Source organism: Narcine bancroftii, chromosome 14 (assembly GCF_036971445.1).
Source record: "Narcine bancroftii isolate sNarBan1 chromosome 14, sNarBan1.hap1, whole genome shotgun sequence".
Lineage (NCBI taxonomy): Eukaryota > Metazoa > Chordata > Chondrichthyes > Torpediniformes > Narcinidae > Narcine > Narcine bancroftii.
Genome location: NC_091482.1, coordinates 64,473,261 through 64,492,838, shown reverse-complemented (window position 1 = coordinate 64,492,838; position 19,578 = coordinate 64,473,261). Strand labels below are relative to the sequence as shown.

The window sequence follows — 19,578 nt, the reverse complement described above, 5'->3', positions numbered from 1 at the left end:
AAATGTCACATCCAATTAAAGGGATGGATGGGACCATTTTTTTTTTAAAACTCAGAGTGGTGGGTGCCTGGAACAGACAGCCAGGGATAGTTGTGATAGCAGATCCTGTAGTAGTGTTTTGAAATGGACACAGGAATATTCAAGGATTAGTGGGATGTGTATCATGTGGAAGCAGCAGAGAATTATTTAATTTGGGCATCACTTTCGGCACAGACAACGTGGATCAAAGGGGCTGTTCCTGTGTTAGAACTGTTTTATGTTCTAACATCACAGGAGTACGATCTTTCATCAGAAACGGTCAGATCTGACAAGTTCAAAAGACCAGTCATATGAAATTGTTAAATTTGGAATTGAACTCTGAGGACTGTAATGTGCTAATCTGTAAACGAATTCTGTTCCTTGAACTTACATCGAGTATTTTTAGGACAGTTGTGACAGAATAGATACGTTTTTGGGAGATAAATTGGGGCAGAATTTTTAGCGTAGGCCACATTCAAACACTTTAAAACAGATCTTATTTAAAATACTGGAGCTCTGCTAACGCTAGACATATCTGTCCCAGAACCGTAGCAGAAGCTTCGGAGAGTGCCCAGGAGACTTCACTAACGGATTGTTTTTTTACAAAAAGGCAAAGAAATTGTCAGAGCCGCATACTGTCTGGAGTGGAACGATGTTCTAGGAGGGTCATGTGGTTTTGCAAGCAGAGAGAGTCAAACAGACTTTCTGTGTGTGTGTGAGAGAGAGAGAGAGAGAGGAGAGGGACAGACAGACAGATCAGTTCTACAGTTTTACAGTCAGCAGCAGCAACTGGGACTGGAACAGGACAAGTTGGCAAACTTGTGGAAAAAAACCCCATTTGGAAGACAGGTTGTGTGCTTAGTTCGCCTGGTCAAAGTCCTTGTGGTTCATGCAAGAGGAAAGGACTGGCTGCCTAATGTTTCACTTGAAATAAGAGAAACAGAAAGGCACTCTGTGGTGACCTGAAAGAAAGAGGTTATCATCTGGAGAACCCTGAGGGGGAAAGTTTAATCAGCAAGACACTTAAGTGGCTGATTAAAAAGCAATAAGTTGTGGGTTTCCTGGAACAACAAATCTCTCTGAAAACTGACAAGGACCTTCCTGAGTGGTAACCATTTACCTTTCAAGCACAGAAGCCTGGTGAACTTTATAAATGTTAAGTTCTGTGCACACGATAAGAATTGCCTGCAACCAGTGAACTTGGGGGAATGAGAAGTGAGATTGGACTGTGAACCAATGAACTTTTCTGAACTTACTCACACACTACATACATGTGCGCTTAGAATTAGAATGGGGCTAAGTTAGGTTAGTTAAGTCAATAGTGATAAGTTAAAGTGTGATTCTGTTTTCACGTTTAAAGATAATTAAAAGCAACTTTTGTTGAAGTAACCATTTGTCTTGGTGAATATCTATTGCTGCTGGGTTTTGGGGTCCTCTGGGCTCGTAACAGTGCAAGACAAAAAGTAGAGATAAGAGTGGAGTGGGTAGACATTTAAATGGGCAGGCAACTGGAAGTCCACGACCACCCTTGCAGATCATTTACCCAAACTGTGGTTGGTTTCTCCGGTGTTGTTGAAACCATCTTGAGCATTGAATGCAGTACACATTAGAAGAAATATTTCTCTTCAGATGTTGCTTGATCTCCTGTGAATTTCTAATACTTTCTCTTTTATTTTAGATTTCCATCATCAGGTTTTTGCTTTCTTAAGGACTGGGATTCCATCCCTAACTCTTTTTGCTTCCCTTCATCACATTTCCCTTAAAACCAGTCTCTTTGAAAAAACTTTCAGCTAACTGGTCCTGATATCTCCTTTTGTGCCTCACTATCAAATTTAATTTGATAACACTTCCGTGAATCACTGTGCATGTTTTACCATTAGAGGTGCTATATAAATATATATTGTGGTTACTTGATTTAATAACAGATTTGTAAAAAAAAATATAGTAGCAAATCTCGGCTCAGATTGCTTCAACTAATTTCATTTTGAAACCTTGAATCACTTATTCATCTGAAACACGACTGATTACACCATTTCCTGCTCTAACTCATTCTTTCCCTGGAGATCAAAACTGTGAAATCCTTTTCTCTGTCAGCTGCCTCTTCCTCTTTTCATGGCATAAGTTTATAACTAACCTACCCTTTTCAACTTTGCAATAGCCCTGAAGTGTTTGAACTTTCAGATAGTCTTCTTTTCATATATCTAATCTACCAGGAGTAATCTTGGCGATTTTTCCAAGGGAATACATCAAAATCTCAGCCTCAAAGAATATAAAATTATATCTGGCTTCAAACTGCTGCTTTTTAACGTACTTGTATCTGAGAGAGAACCTACATTGTCAAGGAATGGGTAAATTCTGCTCCCTTTATCTCGACTTTTTACATCCTCAGTTAAACTATGGTCTGGGTTACGGTTTTCACATTGAATCTCTCATGAATTAAGATCAGCTACAATTACCTATCATTGGGCTGAACAAATCTTTCCATTTCACATTCCTCTCTGTGTTCTATTCATGATTCATGCACTTCCCAATCAATCTCCCAGATGTGGTCACCGCTAGCAGCAATTTTGCTGAAGAGCTTTGTTAGCTTTGGTCATCCTTACCTCGAGCCAGTTATGACATTTTAAAATCTGAGGATGCAGGGGGTGAGAATGAACTTCTACTCCAGAACATTTAAGACTAGGCTGTTCTGACTTCTGTGTCTGACCGACACGTTGCTTCTCTGTCACCTCTCTGAATGGGTTCAGGTGATTGATAATTGCTGGAAATGAAGAAGTTTTGGGAGAATTCTGAAGGAAAATCATGAATTCTCTGTAATAGGAGATTTTAATCAAAAGTAAAAGCTAAGAGAAGTTTTCCCCCCAACTGTAATTTGCATAATTTTTAACGACTGTTTCAGTCAGTATAATTTCTCTGTGTTAATCTGCTCTTTTCATGTTAAGGTTTACTTAAATCAGACCCTCGTAATGCTGCCCAGGTTTGTTATTACCTGAAGCTTTCCATAATTTTCTGTGTATTTATCTATACCTTTATATTTTATGTTAAGGATTTTGTAAATAATTCTTAAATTTCAAAACCTCCCAAAATAATTCAGGGAGGGTTGTGTAGACAAAATGTTGATATTGAACCACCTGTTTGGTGTAAAGAGTATTTTAAAAGAGGAACGAGGTAGGGGGATTTATGAGGGAATTTGGGAGCATGATCTGAGGCCATTAAAGGCATGGATATCAGGGGTGGAGCAATTTAAACTGGGATATACATTTTGAAAAGTACAACTCAGCTGGCTAGTGAAATTGTCTGGCAATAATTTTTACCAATCCAGTCCACCAAATAGGTTTCTATTTTAGAGTAATTACTTTTTCCTCTTTTGTCACAATCAGTAAAATAACTAATGACGTAAAATAATTTACAACAGTAATATATTGACAAAAGTGATAAATAACTAAGGTGTTAAACTGGTTTGCAATGCAAGTGTCTGAGACCAAACCGAGACAGATAAAGAAGATTTAAAAAATTTTAATTGGGTGGCACAGTTGGTGTAGCGGTTAGCGCAAAGCCTTTACAGCGCCAGTGATCGGGACTGGACCTCAGTTGTACGTTCTTCCCGTGTCTGCGTGGCTTTTTTCCCCATGGACTCCAGTTTTCTCCCATCCTTAAAAACGTACCGGGGTGTAGGTTAATGGGGTGTAAATTGGGCAGCATGGACTCACAGGGCCAAATTGGCCTGTTACAGAGCTGTATGTCTAAATAAATAGTTCTTTCTCCTTTAAATTTTTAAAGATGCTATTCCTCTTTAGGATGTTTGTCTTTCTGCATTGTGGAAACTTGCCTGGGTATGCTGCTGGAGAAAAGGGAAAAGTGAAGTGTGGGTGAAGGGTTGGGAATAATGGCTCAGAAGTAACAAACAAATTGTGGAGGGCATTGCCTCTTAGTCCACTGAATAGCAAACAGTAGGAATGCAGATTGTGTCCTCATCCTCTCCAGTTTGAAGGAGATGGGTACCTCTCAGTATTGCCAGAAATATTTCATCCTTGGATTTGATCATCACCTTGTTTACCTCACAGCAATGACTATATTAGTGAATCCAACTACATTAATAAGTACAATGTTGGTAAATGCAGCAAATGGAGTGAAAAAAAAACACATTGCTGAAGAAACTCAGCAGGTCAAACAGCATACTTTATATACTGCACTTCAAATAGCTGCTTAAGCTGAGATGTAATTATGATCTGTACAGCACTTTTGTCAATGTGAGTTGTTTTAAATGGGCTATATAAATAAACTAAAGTGATATAGCAAAGATAAAGATACATAATCTATGTTCCGGGCTTGAGCCTTTCATCAATGTATGAGCAAAACGTAGGCAGATGCCTGAATAAAATGGTGGGGGAGGGGCGGGGCAGAAACACAGGCCCACGGGCAAGAGGATAAGGGAGGGAGGGGACACCAGCAAACAGGGGGAGGAGGGATGGCTCTCTGAATGGAGAGGAAAGGGGGTGGAGAACTGGAGGAAAGGAGAGAGGGATGGGGAAGAGAAGGAGAACAGTGACTGGTCTAGCAAATATTAGAGAAGCCAATGTTTCAGACAAGGTAGAGAGGTACTTGTGGTTCTGAATGATGGCAAGGATGGCGCGATCTCCTCAGTTCTAGGATTCTCTAGAGTAACATGATAAAGTGAGAGTCAGTTCATTTAGCTCCAACATCAGTACTATGAAAACGTGGGTGGATAGCAGAGGGTATTGTGTGAGGAGGAGAAGTGACTGCAGTTCTTCAAATGAGACAAAGAAAGCTATAAGAGATGGGGATGAGGTGCTTTACATTGTCAGTTATTTCAGGTTGGGCTGTAGGCAATGGGAGTTGTATGTTTTAGTAGAACACATGAAAAATGGAGAAAGGAATATTTTTCAAAAAAGATTTGTGTAGAAGTGGGAAAATATCTAATTTTTCTAGCCCAATGTTACAAAGACTGCCTAATGCAAGGCCCATGGAAACTGCCACCTACTGGCAAATCAGCTGTCCACATTAGAAGATAAAATTCACCACTGAATTCACCACAATCCAGAACTACTTTTGCATGAATGCATTTAGGCTATCTTGTCTCAGGATTGTTAAAACATTACTTTAGAGAAGACTATGTGAAACCACTTATGTTTTCAATTACAATATTATAGTTACAGCATAATGATATTTAATTATGTTATTAAGCTCTATGAATTCTCTGTAGTTACTTGCTGCAGCGCTGTATGGAGAATGTAGATACCCAAGAGCGTGTTACACACATAACCACTTACTGATGAGTACAGACAAATATCAAATACTGATTCCTAATCTTTTGTGAAGCAAGTCAAAAATATCTCTTTCTGGCTCATTGTTTTCCTTATGTTTATGCCATACCCTCAGTTACCTTCACAGCCAGAAAAAAATAAATCATCAAAATATTTCAGTAGTCCATTCAAAAGGCGGGTACACTGATAACGGAGTTGTTTTTTTTAATTAATGGATGGGGAACTATACTGACTTCGGTTATCACCAGTACTTTCTGGTTCCTTACTCTGTGCAAAAATACACCATTGGAACATGAGTAATGCTAACCCCACATTTTAGCAAGTTTCTTGGTTATTAGAATTAGGTTTATATGATTTAAATTTTTGGTGTTCTTGCTCTATGTGAATCTCCTCTCTTGTACTTCATTGGCTTCCCTTTGAATACATACATGCCATTCGCCTCAATTGCTCCTACCGCTGGAGTGATTTAGATCAGGGATGAAGAAAGAAAAAAATTGAAGGTGGCAATTACAGTCCTCCTGTTGTCACATCGGCGACATCATCTGACCGACTCACTCTTACCTCAAAACTGTCTGGTCTGTGCTTTCGCTTCATACTTTATTGTATGCAGTGTTTCAAGCAAATACTTTATTTCTTTACCTTTCTGTTATTTCCAAAGCATATTACATTCTCTGCTGGTGAGCTATTAAACAAAGCGATCTTGGGATTATCTGATGTCAATTCAAACAACCATTGAAGATGGAGAGTGAATTATATCTAGTTTCCTTGGGATAATTCTCAACATTGCTACTTGGATTGTGGCTGCTACAGTAGGGTGGCTACTGTTTATAGAAGCAAATTAACCATTCCATTTAACAGAGGAGGGTGGCTTGCTGAAATTAAAATTGACCTCTTGTCAGATAGAATAGGTTTCCTTGCATCTTGACTTACTTTAAGACCTCCAGCATGGTTAAATATGCAGAGAGCTTCACAGGATGACATCAAAAATCACCCAAGGCATTTTCAAAGATGTATCCCAAACTTTAAACAAAGACTTTAAAGAATATCTTAAAATTTTGAGAGTGAGGGAGAGGGGATTAGGGAAGGAATTCCAGAACCTCTACCTAAATAAGATAAAGCAATGCCCATCATTGTGGAGTGAGTTAGACAGTGAATGTGCAGGAAGGCAGATCTTGAGAACTTCCTGTACTTCTTTAGCAGCCATATAGCATGACCACTTTCACGCTGACCAAAATTGCATCCAGGGCTCGTCCCATTTGCCTGCATTTGGCCCATATTCTTTCCAGTTCTTCCTGTCAATAAATTTGTCCAAATGTCTTGTAGAGTAATTAAGCACTTACTCAGCATTGGAATCAAATTGGCATCTATCAACTTTTGAACATTCACCCATCATTGAGAAAGTTTTGCAACACATTGACATGTTGTTACATTCAGTATCTATCCATTTGCATTTTAAACAGTAAAACCATCCTTTCAGATCCCTTCCCTTAAACAAAATGCAGATTTTAACATCAAAGAGAATGAGATGATACATTCATTCACATACAAACTCCAACACCTTATCTAACTTTGCGGATGACACCACCGTCATCAGAAGGATTTCTAACAACGATGGAGCAGAGTACAAAAGAGCGATAGAGGAATGTGTGGCATGGTTCCCTCAACATCAGCGTGGCCAAGGTGGCTAGTTATAGACTTCCAGAGAAGGGGAAGCTCATGCCACAGACCATATCAGCTGCTGAGGTAAATATAATAGACAGTTTCAGAGGGTCAACGTGTCCAGTGGCCTATCCAGATCCACTCTGGCCAAGAAAGCACACCAGTGCCTTGACTTCCTCATAAGAGGTAGGTTAGCATGTCACCTGCAACCCTCAACAGGTTCATCTTTTAAAGCATCAGGGTGCATCACCGTGTGGTGCACGAACTGCTCAGCGCAAAAATGCAAAAAGTTACAGAGGGTTATGAACACAGTTCACGCCATCACACATACCTCCCTCTAATCCATCTAAGAATCCCACTGCCTTGGAAAAGCAGCTAACATATTAACAGACTCGTCCCACCCTGGTCGCTCTCTTCCACCCCTTCCCATCAGGGAGGATTCAGAAGTGTGACATCAGACGCCACTATCAGCCATGATCTAATTGAATAGGCTCGACGGGCCAGATGGCCGGCTCCTGCTCCTATTTCTTTTGTTCTTAAGTTCAAGGACAGTTTCTTTCATTCAAGGACAGTTTCTTTCCTGCTGTTACCAGACTTCTGAATGAACCCCAAAATCGTAAGATTATGCTGCCTTTGCTCTGTACCGACTGATCTCTCTCTGTAACTCTGCACTTTGGCACTCTGTTTTACTTGTTGTACTCCGTATGAGATATATACTGGTCTGCATGCAAAACATCTTGGTAGGTGTGACAATGTACACTAATGCAATTGAAAAGTTTGTAAATTCAACAAGCAGCTGCTTCTAACCTGGGAAAAACTTAGCAATCATTATCAATTATCCATTACTTTATATTAGAACAAGTTTATTTTGTGGGAGGATGGTGGAAGTATATTGCATTCAGTTAAATTATTCTTCTGGATCAAGGGACACCAGAATAATTATATACTTATTACAATGAATCTTTCAATGAGTTATTGAGCTACCTTATCGAAGTCAAATATAAATTTAGGTAGAGGGTCACTGATAAAACACAATTTAATTAATTAAAATAATACTTAGGACATGATATGAATGTGCATCCCATATGGCAAAAAGCTAACCTTTTCAGTTTGCAATTAGTCCACTGACCTGAGAAGATGGATTAGCTCATTTGGCGAATTTTATAGCTGATATGTTTGCAATGCTCAACATTATTTGGTTTTGCAATGTTTTTATTGTTACCCAGAGACCTGGGTCTTTATTAGTCAGTCTGATATATGAACCTCAATTTGTGTCCACCTTACCTGCTGCTCCATTGTATATGGATGTATGAAGGTCACCAGGTCAATCGAGAAGAAGCCCATCACTCCTCGGCATTTACAGGCCTCAGCTATCCTGGCACACATGGAGTACAAGTTACTCGGATCCACAGAGCACTGTGGGACGGTGGTTCCCCAGCACTCCAGAGGACTTTTGGAATGAATCTGGTCTCCACAAGAAACCATTGATACTTCCCCCGTTGGCTCTATGAGCATGTCCACAGTGAGGTTCGTAACGCTGTCAGATGGAGGGTAGGCCTCCACCACGCCACCTTAGAGAAAGGGTGGAACAAAAATTATTCATCCACTTCACTGCTCCATATTACTCTTAATTGTCCACTCACAGATATCAAACAAATCAGATATGCAAGGCTACCAATGCATTAGTTAAAATATATATTCCTTTAAAAATACAGTATATACCAGATCTCACAAAACATACCAGTTTGTAATTATGAACAGTTTAAGATATTTCCCTTTCACAAAGCTGATTTTTACAAATATTAAGACGAAGGAGGAAAAACCCAACACCCAACCCCAACCCACCAATTTTCCCTTGCAACCGCTGCAACCGTGTCTGCCTGTCCCGCATCGGACCTGTCAGTCACAAACGAGCCTGCAGCTGACGTGGACATTATCCCTCCATAAATCTTCGTCCGCGAAGCCAAGCCAAAGAACACGTGTTATATTTCAACCTTGCAATTGTTCCTTCATATATTACCATTCTGATTAGACTTCAGCACATTTAAGAAAGTAGATATTAGAATATAATGAAAATGTAAGTTTGAAATGGAAAATGTAGCTCTAAATGGCGACTGGAAGAGGAAAGAAGGGATGAGCTGCAGCCTTGCAATCCATTCCTTTCTTGTTACAAGCTTGCAAACTCAAGAAGCTCCTTATTTGGTAAGGTGGTGTGAGGAGTAGCCCCTTTGAATGTTCCAGAAGCTAGAGATAGCAAATTATTTAAAAAAAAAAGTCATTTTGCGAGCTACAAGGCAGTCGTCTCCTTTGTGGTAAGGTAATTGTTCATACTTCTTGCTATAACTGAGCTCACTTTGCAAAGTGAATAAAGTTTGTTTTTGCAGCTGTATTTGTGTTTGTTTTCAAGCATCAAAAGGCCCACTTTAACATTTTTACTACATTTACCATTTCAAACTTACTTTTTCATTATATTCCAAAATCTATTTTCTCACATTAGAGAGACGTAATATAGGTCAGATCAGCGGAAATGCTCTGATGCAACCCATTGGATCTCATCATGTCAGAATACCAGCTATAATATCTGGATACCATGGAAACCACCTGCCAACCTAGAAATCAAAAGTGCTAGTGATTATCCACGATTATCAGGTATATTCCCACTGTTATATTTTACATGCCCAATCTCTTTTTTTTTTAGATTCTTGTTGATACTGGCATTATTATCCCACCACTCTTCAAATGCGGCATAGCCAAGTCTAACCACGTTGCCAGGTGATAGATGTGCGTTTCCCAGCACGGGTTGCATTATTGCCATCAGGACTGACATTTCTAGAAGATTTCTTTTAATTCTACTTTGGTGACTTCCCTTGAAATCCCTTGCTGGCACTCACAGCACCAACTGAGCTAACCTGCCACCTGCAGAAAGGCTCAGTACCTGGCCACATACCCAAAGCTCACCCACTTCTATGCTGTATGTGTTCCTAATCCAAGTGAACCACTCATTTTCCCCAACTCACAACAGCAAAATTTTGCTTGATTACTAACAGAATCTGAATGATATTGTGTACTTAACTTTATATAACACTAGAGAAAACATTTAAATATTGGTGTTATTAATATAATGTATTTTCTTAAATTTTAAGCTGTGATATTGCCATTTTAATAATTGTTAACAGGCTCTCAGGAGCATTATTCCGCATAGAAATTGCATGACATTAGAATTGAGTTGCTAACTGAGATCAAATTCTGATGAAATTCAATATCCATCATAGAAAAGATGCAACAAATCTGTGCTGGAGAATAGATTACCAGTTTTTAATGTGGTTTTCATCTCTGCGTGTTATCATTTACAAATAAAATGAAAAGCAGCCAAGCAAACACATCCACAATTCATGTTCCGGTATACTTGCTCCAAGCTGAATTAAAGAGTTTCTAAACATGAAAAATATTGCAGCTACGAGAACACACGCCACAGACAGAAAACATTTCTAATAATGATGAACAAACACTTTAGATTTGAATTTTTATGGTCTCTCTCTGGATCTCTTCCTCCAATATTTCAAAATCGGACAAGGCACGGTTTTATGCTAAAATGCTGTCGTCAAGTTTCTTTTCATAATTTAAACAGAGAATAATGGATACCTGGCAATGAGATAAATGCTGTAATCGAATCAAGGGACTCCAGATGGTCCACGTATGGAATAGTGGATACCTGGGAGTGATTATAAGGTTGTAATGTAATTGAGGGGTTCAAATGGTTTATTCATGGGGCCTTTTCTTTGGCACTGTCCCATCAACAGCACCCTGTGTGCTACTGCGACTGCCGGTAATCTGTAGAGCAAGCAGTAAAAATCCTGCAGTTCAGATGCCCTTGGCCCAAAATTGCTTTTGAGATAGTTCATCTTTACAGGACCTCCTTCTCGAAGCAAGTAGCATATTTAAGGTCAAACCAGGTAAGTGTAGATTATGTCTATTCACATCGACTTCCCTGTACATTTTAGAATTATACATTTTAGACCTATATACAGCCCATCTGGCCCATGAACCTGTGCTGCCCAATTAACCTACAACCCCCAGTACATTTTTGATGTAGTGAATTTTGGATGTTGGACTTGGAGGGCTACATCTTAGTCAAAGCATCTGATTCCTGGTTTCCTTCCAAATATAAATTTGAAAAAAATTTTTCACCTCCTGGAAATGTTAACAATAGAAAATGCTGGAAACCCTCAGCAGACCAGGTACGATTGTGGAAAGAGAAGTAAAAGTGATGTTTCATTCAAATTGTTCCTTGGCTCAAAACATCAACTTTTCTCATTCTGACAATTACTGAATGTTTCCAGTATATTTTGCTTTTATTCCTTACAAGAAGAACTGATGAGGTAGTTGAAATATATTTGCAGGTTACAGAGATTTACAGGCATCCCCACAATGGACCAAGAGCATTATTAGCTGCAATCCAAAAGTGTCCGTTTATTAACCAAAGGTTGTTATTTCTATGTTTTAAAATGTACAAGAAGATTGTAGGTTGTAGTGGGCCAAATGTATGTTTTCTTGTTCTGTGCTTTTAACTATGTTTGATAACTTTGTGGTGAGTTTAATTTAAGGATTTGATTGCTTCAGTAATTTAATCTTCTAAAAGTATTAAGAAAAGTAAACAGACTGTCATCTTTCCTTCCTATATCTTCCAACTATTACAAGGGAGACAAATCAAATTGAAATGTTAGAGCTGTAGTTGTTTGTGACTTGTACAAAAACTGAGTTTAATTGTTTAACAATTCAGTTCAAACATTAATAAGTTCAATAATTCAACAGTTCAATTCAAATGATGTTATCCACTGTTGAAAATGCGAGTCGACCTGCCGGCTCAGAGAAAGGAAAAGCAACCAGCTTCGTGCTACTAGTCCACTTCTCCCAACCCATCACGTGCTGGGCACCCATTCCCGTGAGAGCCTGAACCTCCAAAGGACAGTTCGAGAACTAAATGGCACAATCCTCCACAGAGCAACGATTCTTTACCTTATGAACTAAACCTAGTAGACAAGAAGAGGATTGGTCCACAGTCTGTGCCAGACTGGACAGGTGTGGAGATTAGTTTGTGTTTTTACAGCTTCTCTCTCCCCAGGATCTTCACTAAAGAAACAAGTGCTTGGGTGTAATGTCAAGACCGAATTGGATTCACTTGTGAGACTGCTATGCATGGGAAGACTGGTTAAAAATTTCTCTCGGGGACAATCCTGTAATGGGGCAGGAAATCACCTGATCTACAAGGAATTAGACTTCAGCAAAAAGTTTATGTACTGAAAAGAGCAAGGGTACGGAAAGACTGGGAAGGAAAAATCACATCTACTTTTGTTGGATATGATCATTTTGGTGACAACAGCCTTCCAGTGACATCAGAATGATTGTAGAAGTCTGCTTTTCTGGAATCTAAAGCTCCTCAATTTATTTCATTGGTTGCAAACAACAGCAACCTGTACCTATCTTGTATTTATAATCATAGCAGAATATTCAATTTTTTTAAGCAATGCTACCAACAAAATTTGGCATATGGCAAAAGTACATGATTTTAGAAAAATGAAAATAAAAGGCTTGTTTAAAGAGATAGATTTTAAACAGCAAGTTAAAAGAGAGATTGGGAGAGGGTTTCAAAGGAAAATCCCAGATCTTAGCCCATCCACCGAATGTAGAGTGATTAAAGTCAGAGATGATCAAGAGGCCAGAGGAAGGTGATTTGAAGAGTTGTCAGACTGGAGGCGATTGCAGAAATAGAGCTATTGAGTCAGAGTTGTACGGCACAATGACAAGCTCCTTGATCCAACGTTTATGCTGACCAAAGTACTGAGCTAATCCCATGTGCCTGCATTGCCTACATCCTTCTAAACCTTTCCTTTGCATGAACCTGTCCAAATGTCTTTTAAATATAATTCTACCCACTTCCTCTGGCAGCTTATTCCGTTCACCTACCAATGTCTGTGTGAAAAGTTCTATCCTTCTATTGAATGCGCTCCCACAAAATGTTGAAGGGAGCAACTTGCAAGATTTGGGCTCAGTAGCAATGAAAGAATGGTGATACATTTGAAGATGGTGGTGTTTCTTGGTGGCAGAGATGATGGGATGCTGCAAAATGAAACATGATGTCTCTTGGATGAAACTCTGTTGATTCAGGTGAACGCAAGATTGCAGGATATGAATAAACAGTTGCCAAACCAGCATCACCAAAACTGATTAATTGGCTTCCCTGTAATTTATACAGCTGGCTACGTGCAAAGTACCAGTAACTAACTCGTCTGCCCATAATCACTATCAAATAGAAAATGAGAATATCATCAAGAGAAAACATACCTTGACAAAGGAACCTTTTTAAGAACTTTTCCCATGTTGGGAATATTTCCTGATTAACTGGATGAGCGTGCTCAGCCAAAACTCTGGGCAATTCCTGGGTCATCTTTAGCTCAGCAGGTTCCTGCATGACAAATTAAACACAAGCATTAGCAGAGATTACACACAAACATGTGAACCACACTTTAAAATGGGAACCGGAAAATCAGGCCACATGGGGGTCACACAAGCAACTGCTTGTTTAATCTACAGCATTCGGTGTGGTCGCCTCGACAATGGTGAGACTGCTTTACCGAGCACCTACGTAACTTCTGTCTCTGATCTATCTGAACAATATTAGCTACCCCCCCCTCCCCAACTCTACTTCCTATCTCCATTACCCCTAAGGGACATGGTGCAAGAGATCATCCTTCATCCATGGGGATCATTTGACTGATGGTAATAAAGCCAAATGTGTTATTGGCATATGATCCTATGTTTGTTTCTCAAACAGAATTGGTCATCATGACCAGAAATCATTGTTCATATTTCAACCTTGTAAAAATGTTGAACAGCCACAACTAATCTTGTCTAGTTGTTAACTAAAGTACGGATCTGGGTCATACTACAGCGTGTGGCAGATTTAGCCACCAATTCCTCAGGAAAATTACTGCTTGTCTTTAATTGTGTCCTGTGGCTTAGATTTTTTTTTTGTAATTTATTATTACAGTCATAGCATGTGCTGTTTTCCATTGATTGCACCTGCTGAGTGTGAGATGGAGGCAAAGAAAGTAAATCAACATTCATTCATACAGAGAATTTAAGCTCATCGTCTTCGCTGTTGCTCCATTTCGGTGGCGACAGAGTTCTTGAAATGTCGAACGTGGAGTCGATGTCGAACGTGGAGTCGATGTCGAACGTGGAGTCGATGTCGAACGTGGAGTCGATGTCGAACGTGGAGTCGATGTCGAACGTGGAGTCGATGTCGAACGTGGAGTCGATGTCGAACGTGGAGTCGATGTCGAACGTGGAGTCGATGTCGAACGTGGAGTCGATGTCGAACGTGGAGTCGATGTCGAATCATCTGACACCCTTGTGTATCATAAGATTCATGGAACAATCCAAAGAAATGGTTTATCCCAGGAATGAATATGAGTGAGTGAGTGACAGAGAATATACAAGTTGCACAGAATATAAACTTAAGCTATTTTTGTGAAGGGAAGGTTGAGAACCACTGCTCTAGAACCAATTGTTAATGAAATATTTTGCTTGAGAAAAATTGTCATTGGTCCATTTCCTTTGGAGTTATGAAACCGTGCACATAACGAGTCAATGAGCTACGATTAAAACAGGGGTTTTCAAACTTTTTCTTTCCACCCACAAACTACCTTAAGTAATCCCTTACTAATCACAGAGCATCTATGGCATAGGGAATACTTAAAGTGATATGTGAGTGGAAAGAAAAAGGTTGAGAACCACTAGGATAGAATATGAAGTACAGAAATAGACCATTTAGCCACACCAATCTACACTCCATGAAAACCATCAGCTTGATTCTCTTTACCTCATATGCACATCAGAATGCCCCTTAAATGCATCAATAATATTCTCTTTAACCATTCCCCATGGAGTAGGATTGCACCTTCTCACCATTCCCGAGATCAAGTTGTTCTTTTCTGAATACCCTATTAGATTGATTGATGCTGCTTTATATTGATGGCATCTAGTTATGTTATTCCCTCACGTGGAAAAACTCTCTGTAGCCATTCTATCACAATTTTTTGTAATTTTGGTTTCTATGAGATCACACCCGAGCTTTCTTTTCACAAAAGATAGTAGACTATTTATCCTTCTTTTGCATTTCTGCTTTCATCCTTGAAAATCTCTGCATCCTCTCTATTCCTCTATCACCCATTTCAGATTCAGATTTCTTGTCAGAGTACATACATAACATCACATACAACCCTGAGATTCTTTTTCTGCGGGCAAGGCAGAATCACCACTTATTGTTAGTAGGGGAAAAAACTCTACACAGTGTATACATGTAAACAAATAAAGAACTGTAAACAGATAATGAATGTAAACAGTCTGAGCAATACAGAGGGAATTATAAAAATCCAATAAAGTGCAATAGTGAGAGTCCTTAAATGAGTCCCTGAATGAGTTTGTTGTTGAGGAGTCTGATGGTGGAGGGGGAGCAACTGTTCCTGAACCTGGTGGTGCGAGTCCTGTGGCACCTAGACCTCTTTCCTGATAGTAGCAGTGAGAACAGAGTACGTGCTGGATGGAGTGGATCCTTAATGATTCCTGCTGCTCTCCAACGTCAGCGTTCCCTGTACATTTCTCGATAGTGGGGAGTAACTTCCTTGTGATGTCCTGGGCTGCATCCACTACCTTTTGGAAGGCTTTTCATTTAGGGGTATTGGTGTCCCCATATCAGACCACGTTGCAGCCGGTCAGCACACTTTCCACCACACATTTGCCAGGGTTTCTGGTGCCATTACCAACCTTCCGCAAACTCCTGAGGAAGTAGAGACGCTGACGTGCTTCCTTCACAATTCAATTTATTGTCATGTAATAAAAACATTGTCATATTACACAAACTTGCTTTTGTCTGTGGTAAGGCAAATGGATTCTCTATCGGCAGAAATTACCGAAAGCGCCTCTTCCAGTCAGAGAAAAAGCAAAAGAAAGACCCCCCAGAGTCACACTACGTGTCCATAGATTCGCCTCCAGCATTTCCACAACCACACAGAGTCCAGACCAAACCATCAGCAAACTGAGCTCCAGATTCAATACCATAAGGAACCCTCAGTACCCTCTCACATCCCATTTCCAATACCTTATACCCCTTCAGCCAGTTTCCAGCCAGTCTCCAACAGTCCACAGCCTGGTGTGAGTCTCTTGACCACAGTATCCAGCAACCTTCAGCCTCTGTGGCTTCCTCTCCTCGTGGCACCAGCAGCTCACTGCCTACGTGGGTCCTTCAGCCGCAGAATCCCCTCACTGGCCTGCTTCCGTGGTCACCATTCTGTGGGTTGTCTCCTCTGCTTTTCCTTCTCAAGATGGGGAAGGGGGTGGGAGTGTGATCTTCCATTTTCTGGTACCCTTCGCCAGTCCTCCGCTTTCCTAAAGCCTGTAACCCCTCATGGCTGCTGCTGGTCCCTGCGGACGTGGGATTTTAAAAACTAGCCACACCAGGCTGTTCAAAGCCTGTATTGAGCTGATGGTAGTTGAACGAGGCAGTTGGACCCCACGGGAGTGCTGTGTCTCCGCTCCCCGCTTTCCACAGTCTGCACCAGCAGTAGCGCTGCCATTTTTTCTTCACGAGGTCATTCGTGAGATGGGTCCAGGAAAGATCCTCCATGATAGTAACTCCCAAAAAAATTAAATTTGCTCACCCTCTCCACCGCTGATCCCCCAGTGATCATTGGATTGTTCATCTCTGGCTTTCTTTTCCTTCTCAACGATCAGCTCCTTAGTTTTGTGTCATTGAGTGCGAGGTTGTTATTGTTGCACACCTTTCTTTATACAATCCACTACAGTGGTATTGTTGGCAAATTTTTAGATGGTGTTATTGTTGTACCGAGCTACACAGTCGTAGGTGTGAAGTGAGTAGAGCTGAAGGCTAAGAACGCAGCCCTGTGGTGCTCCAGTACTGATGGAGATTGTGGAGATGTTCTTACCAATCCTCACTAATTGTCCTCTGGAGGTGAGTAAATCCAGGATCCAATTACACAGTGGTGTGTTGAGTCCCTGATCTTGGAGTTTGCCGATCAGATTTGAAGGGATGATGGTGTTGAATGCTGAACTGTAGTTGATAAAGAGCATCCTGATGAATGCATCTTTACTGTCCAGCTGTTCCACGGTTTTATTTTGTAGAGCCAGTGAGATGGTTTCTGCCGTAGACCATTTGCTATGATAGATGAATTGGAACGGATCCACGTCGCCACTCAGACAGGAGCTGATATGCTTCAACACCAGTCTTTCAAAGTACTTCATCACTGTTGATGTAAGTGCTACTGGTCAATAGTCATTAAAGCAGGTTACTACACTCTTTGTAACAGATTGTCACCTGTTTGAAACAGATGGGTACCACGCCCTGCTGGAATGACATATTGAAGATATCTGTGAATACTTTGGTAGTTGGTCAGCACAGATTTTTAATACCCGGCCAGGTACTCCATCCAGGCTGGATGCTTTCCTTGGATACATTCTCCTGAAGGCAGCACATACCACCATCCTCAGATAGGGACAGGATGGGATCATCAGGGGATATGGGGGTGCAGAGGGGGTGTCCTTTGCTGTTACTGTCATCAAATTGGGTATAAAAGGCCCAATTATAATGACAGCTAAATCTGCATGAAGTACTCCAACACATTTTTAGCTTCCTTATTTTCCAATTTTTGTCCTAAAGAACAATTTTAGCCTTGTAAAAACAAATCATGTTGTTTGCATTTTTATGGACATTTCTGAACTATGTTACAATCTTGACAAATTGGTATATTTGTAATCTTTCTCCACAAAGTCTAATACCCTCCCTCCATAATCATTCAAATGTGCATCTTGCATGTATTTCAGAAAGTAAGGACAAATTCAATCCAGCCAATTGCAGTTCAATCAAGGTAAATCCACCATCTGTCAAATGATTGAAATATTCATTGACAATACTATCGAACAGCACCTATTATTGTTGGTCAATTTGAGTTTAAGCAAGAATACTCTGTTCCAGAACTCAGCACAGCCTTAGTCCAAACATTTGGCAAAAAAATTAATTCTAGATGTGGGATGGAAGTGTTCATGTTCTTGACATTGAGGCAGTATTTGACAAAGTGTGTCATTCAGGTTTTGGTAAAACTGAATTTAATGGGCTTCGAGGGGAAAGCATTTGGTTGGAACCAGACCTCACACAAAGAGGGTTATGGCCACTGGAGGCCAATCATCTCTGCCCCAGGACAGTTAATCAGGGTCATAGAGCTCTACAATCAGAACCTTCAGTCCAACTCAGGCAGGAATTCCTCTGGGCCAAATCTAAATACAATCATCATCTTTCTGTCACAAGATCAGATGCAAGAATGACGATTGTATTTAGATTTGGCCCAGAGGAATTCCTGCCTGAGTTGGACTGAAGTTGATGATTATACAAAGTTCAATTCCATTTGCATCTCCTCAGCAAATGAAGTAAACCACACATGAATGCAGAAACGTTGACAATGTAGGTTGGTCATGACAATGAGAGGCAATAAACATCCCCTTCCAGAGAGAATCTAACCAGCTACGCTTCACGTTCTATGGTATTGCCATTTCTGTAAACTCCCAACTGAGTGAACGTTCTTGGGGCCATCACTGAGCAGAAACCCAACTGGATCAGCCCTATAAATAAGATGTTTTCAGTGCAGGTGCGAGGCCGGGAATTCTGTGGCAATTGGCTCACTGCCAAACTGTTCCATCATGAACAAGACACAAGTCAGGAGTGTGACAGAATTCTCTCCACATATATAGACAAGGAGAGATCAAAACAACACTCAAGAAGCTTGACACTGGTTTACATTTTAAGATTACACTGGAGGCTAAGATTTTGCTTCCTGAATACTTTGGGGTGATTTTTATGGATTTTGGGCTGCTGATCACGAAAATAACATTAAAATTTTCCTATCATTTACTGTTTTTAGATATAAATTTTTTTTCTGATTTCCTCCCATATTTTAAGATACTTCAGGCATGAAGTACAACATGTCATTCAAAATTCATTTTCTGCATTTGCACTTGGACGTCTTCCCTGCTGATCTGGGTGCAGTCAGTGACGAACATGGTGAAAGGCTTCACCAGGACATTGCAACCGTGGAAAAGCGGTATCAGGGCAACTGGAATCCATCAATGCTGGCCGACTATTGTTGGACATTGACACAAGAGGCATCAGATGCTGAGTACAAATGAAAACCAGCGGCAAAACATTTTTAGTTCACCTGAACGAACTCAATTTGTCAGCGTCATTACGCTAAATTCAATACAAGTTAATTTAATGTTTCTCCAACTTCCTACATGATACAGCTAATCTGAAATTATATTTGTCTTCATCTTGAAGTTGTCTATCATAATTCCCAATTTTAATTCAGGAAGGAAACCTTTTGGGAAGAAAAATGTGTCCACGTTATTCTGGATCAGTCAGGCTGAACGTCTCAGAACGCTACAGACCGTTCTTCATGCTTTATGCAGATTAGCTTTTGCACTAAATGCAGACCAGGACAAAGGCCATGCGTGTAACTCGGCAGGAAGGTCCAAACTGCAGCTGTTCACC

The 19,578-nt window shown here is 40.3% G+C and overlaps 1 protein-coding gene and 1 long non-coding RNA gene across 5 annotated transcripts in view; one reads left to right on the top strand and one right to left on the bottom strand.

The window, feature by feature from the left end:
* The window catches only part of iqch (IQ motif containing H), a 123,893-nt gene that overhangs the window by 27,962 nt on the left and 76,353 nt on the right, over positions 1-19,578 (bottom strand). For all 4 annotated transcript variants that reach the window (XM_069910475.1, XM_069910478.1, XM_069910476.1 and 1 more), the window contains exons 14-15: positions 13,305-13,425; positions 8,247-8,533 (exon numbers count right to left, since the gene is read on the bottom strand). In XM_069910475.1, coding sequence (XP_069766576.1) covers positions 8,247-8,533; positions 13,305-13,425 — 408 coding nt within the window. The remainder of the gene's footprint in view (positions 1-8,246; positions 8,534-13,304; positions 13,426-19,578) is intronic.
* The window catches only part of LOC138749293 (uncharacterized), a 129,982-nt gene that overhangs the window by 81,112 nt on the left and 29,292 nt on the right, over positions 1-19,578 (top strand). The window lies entirely within an intron of this gene.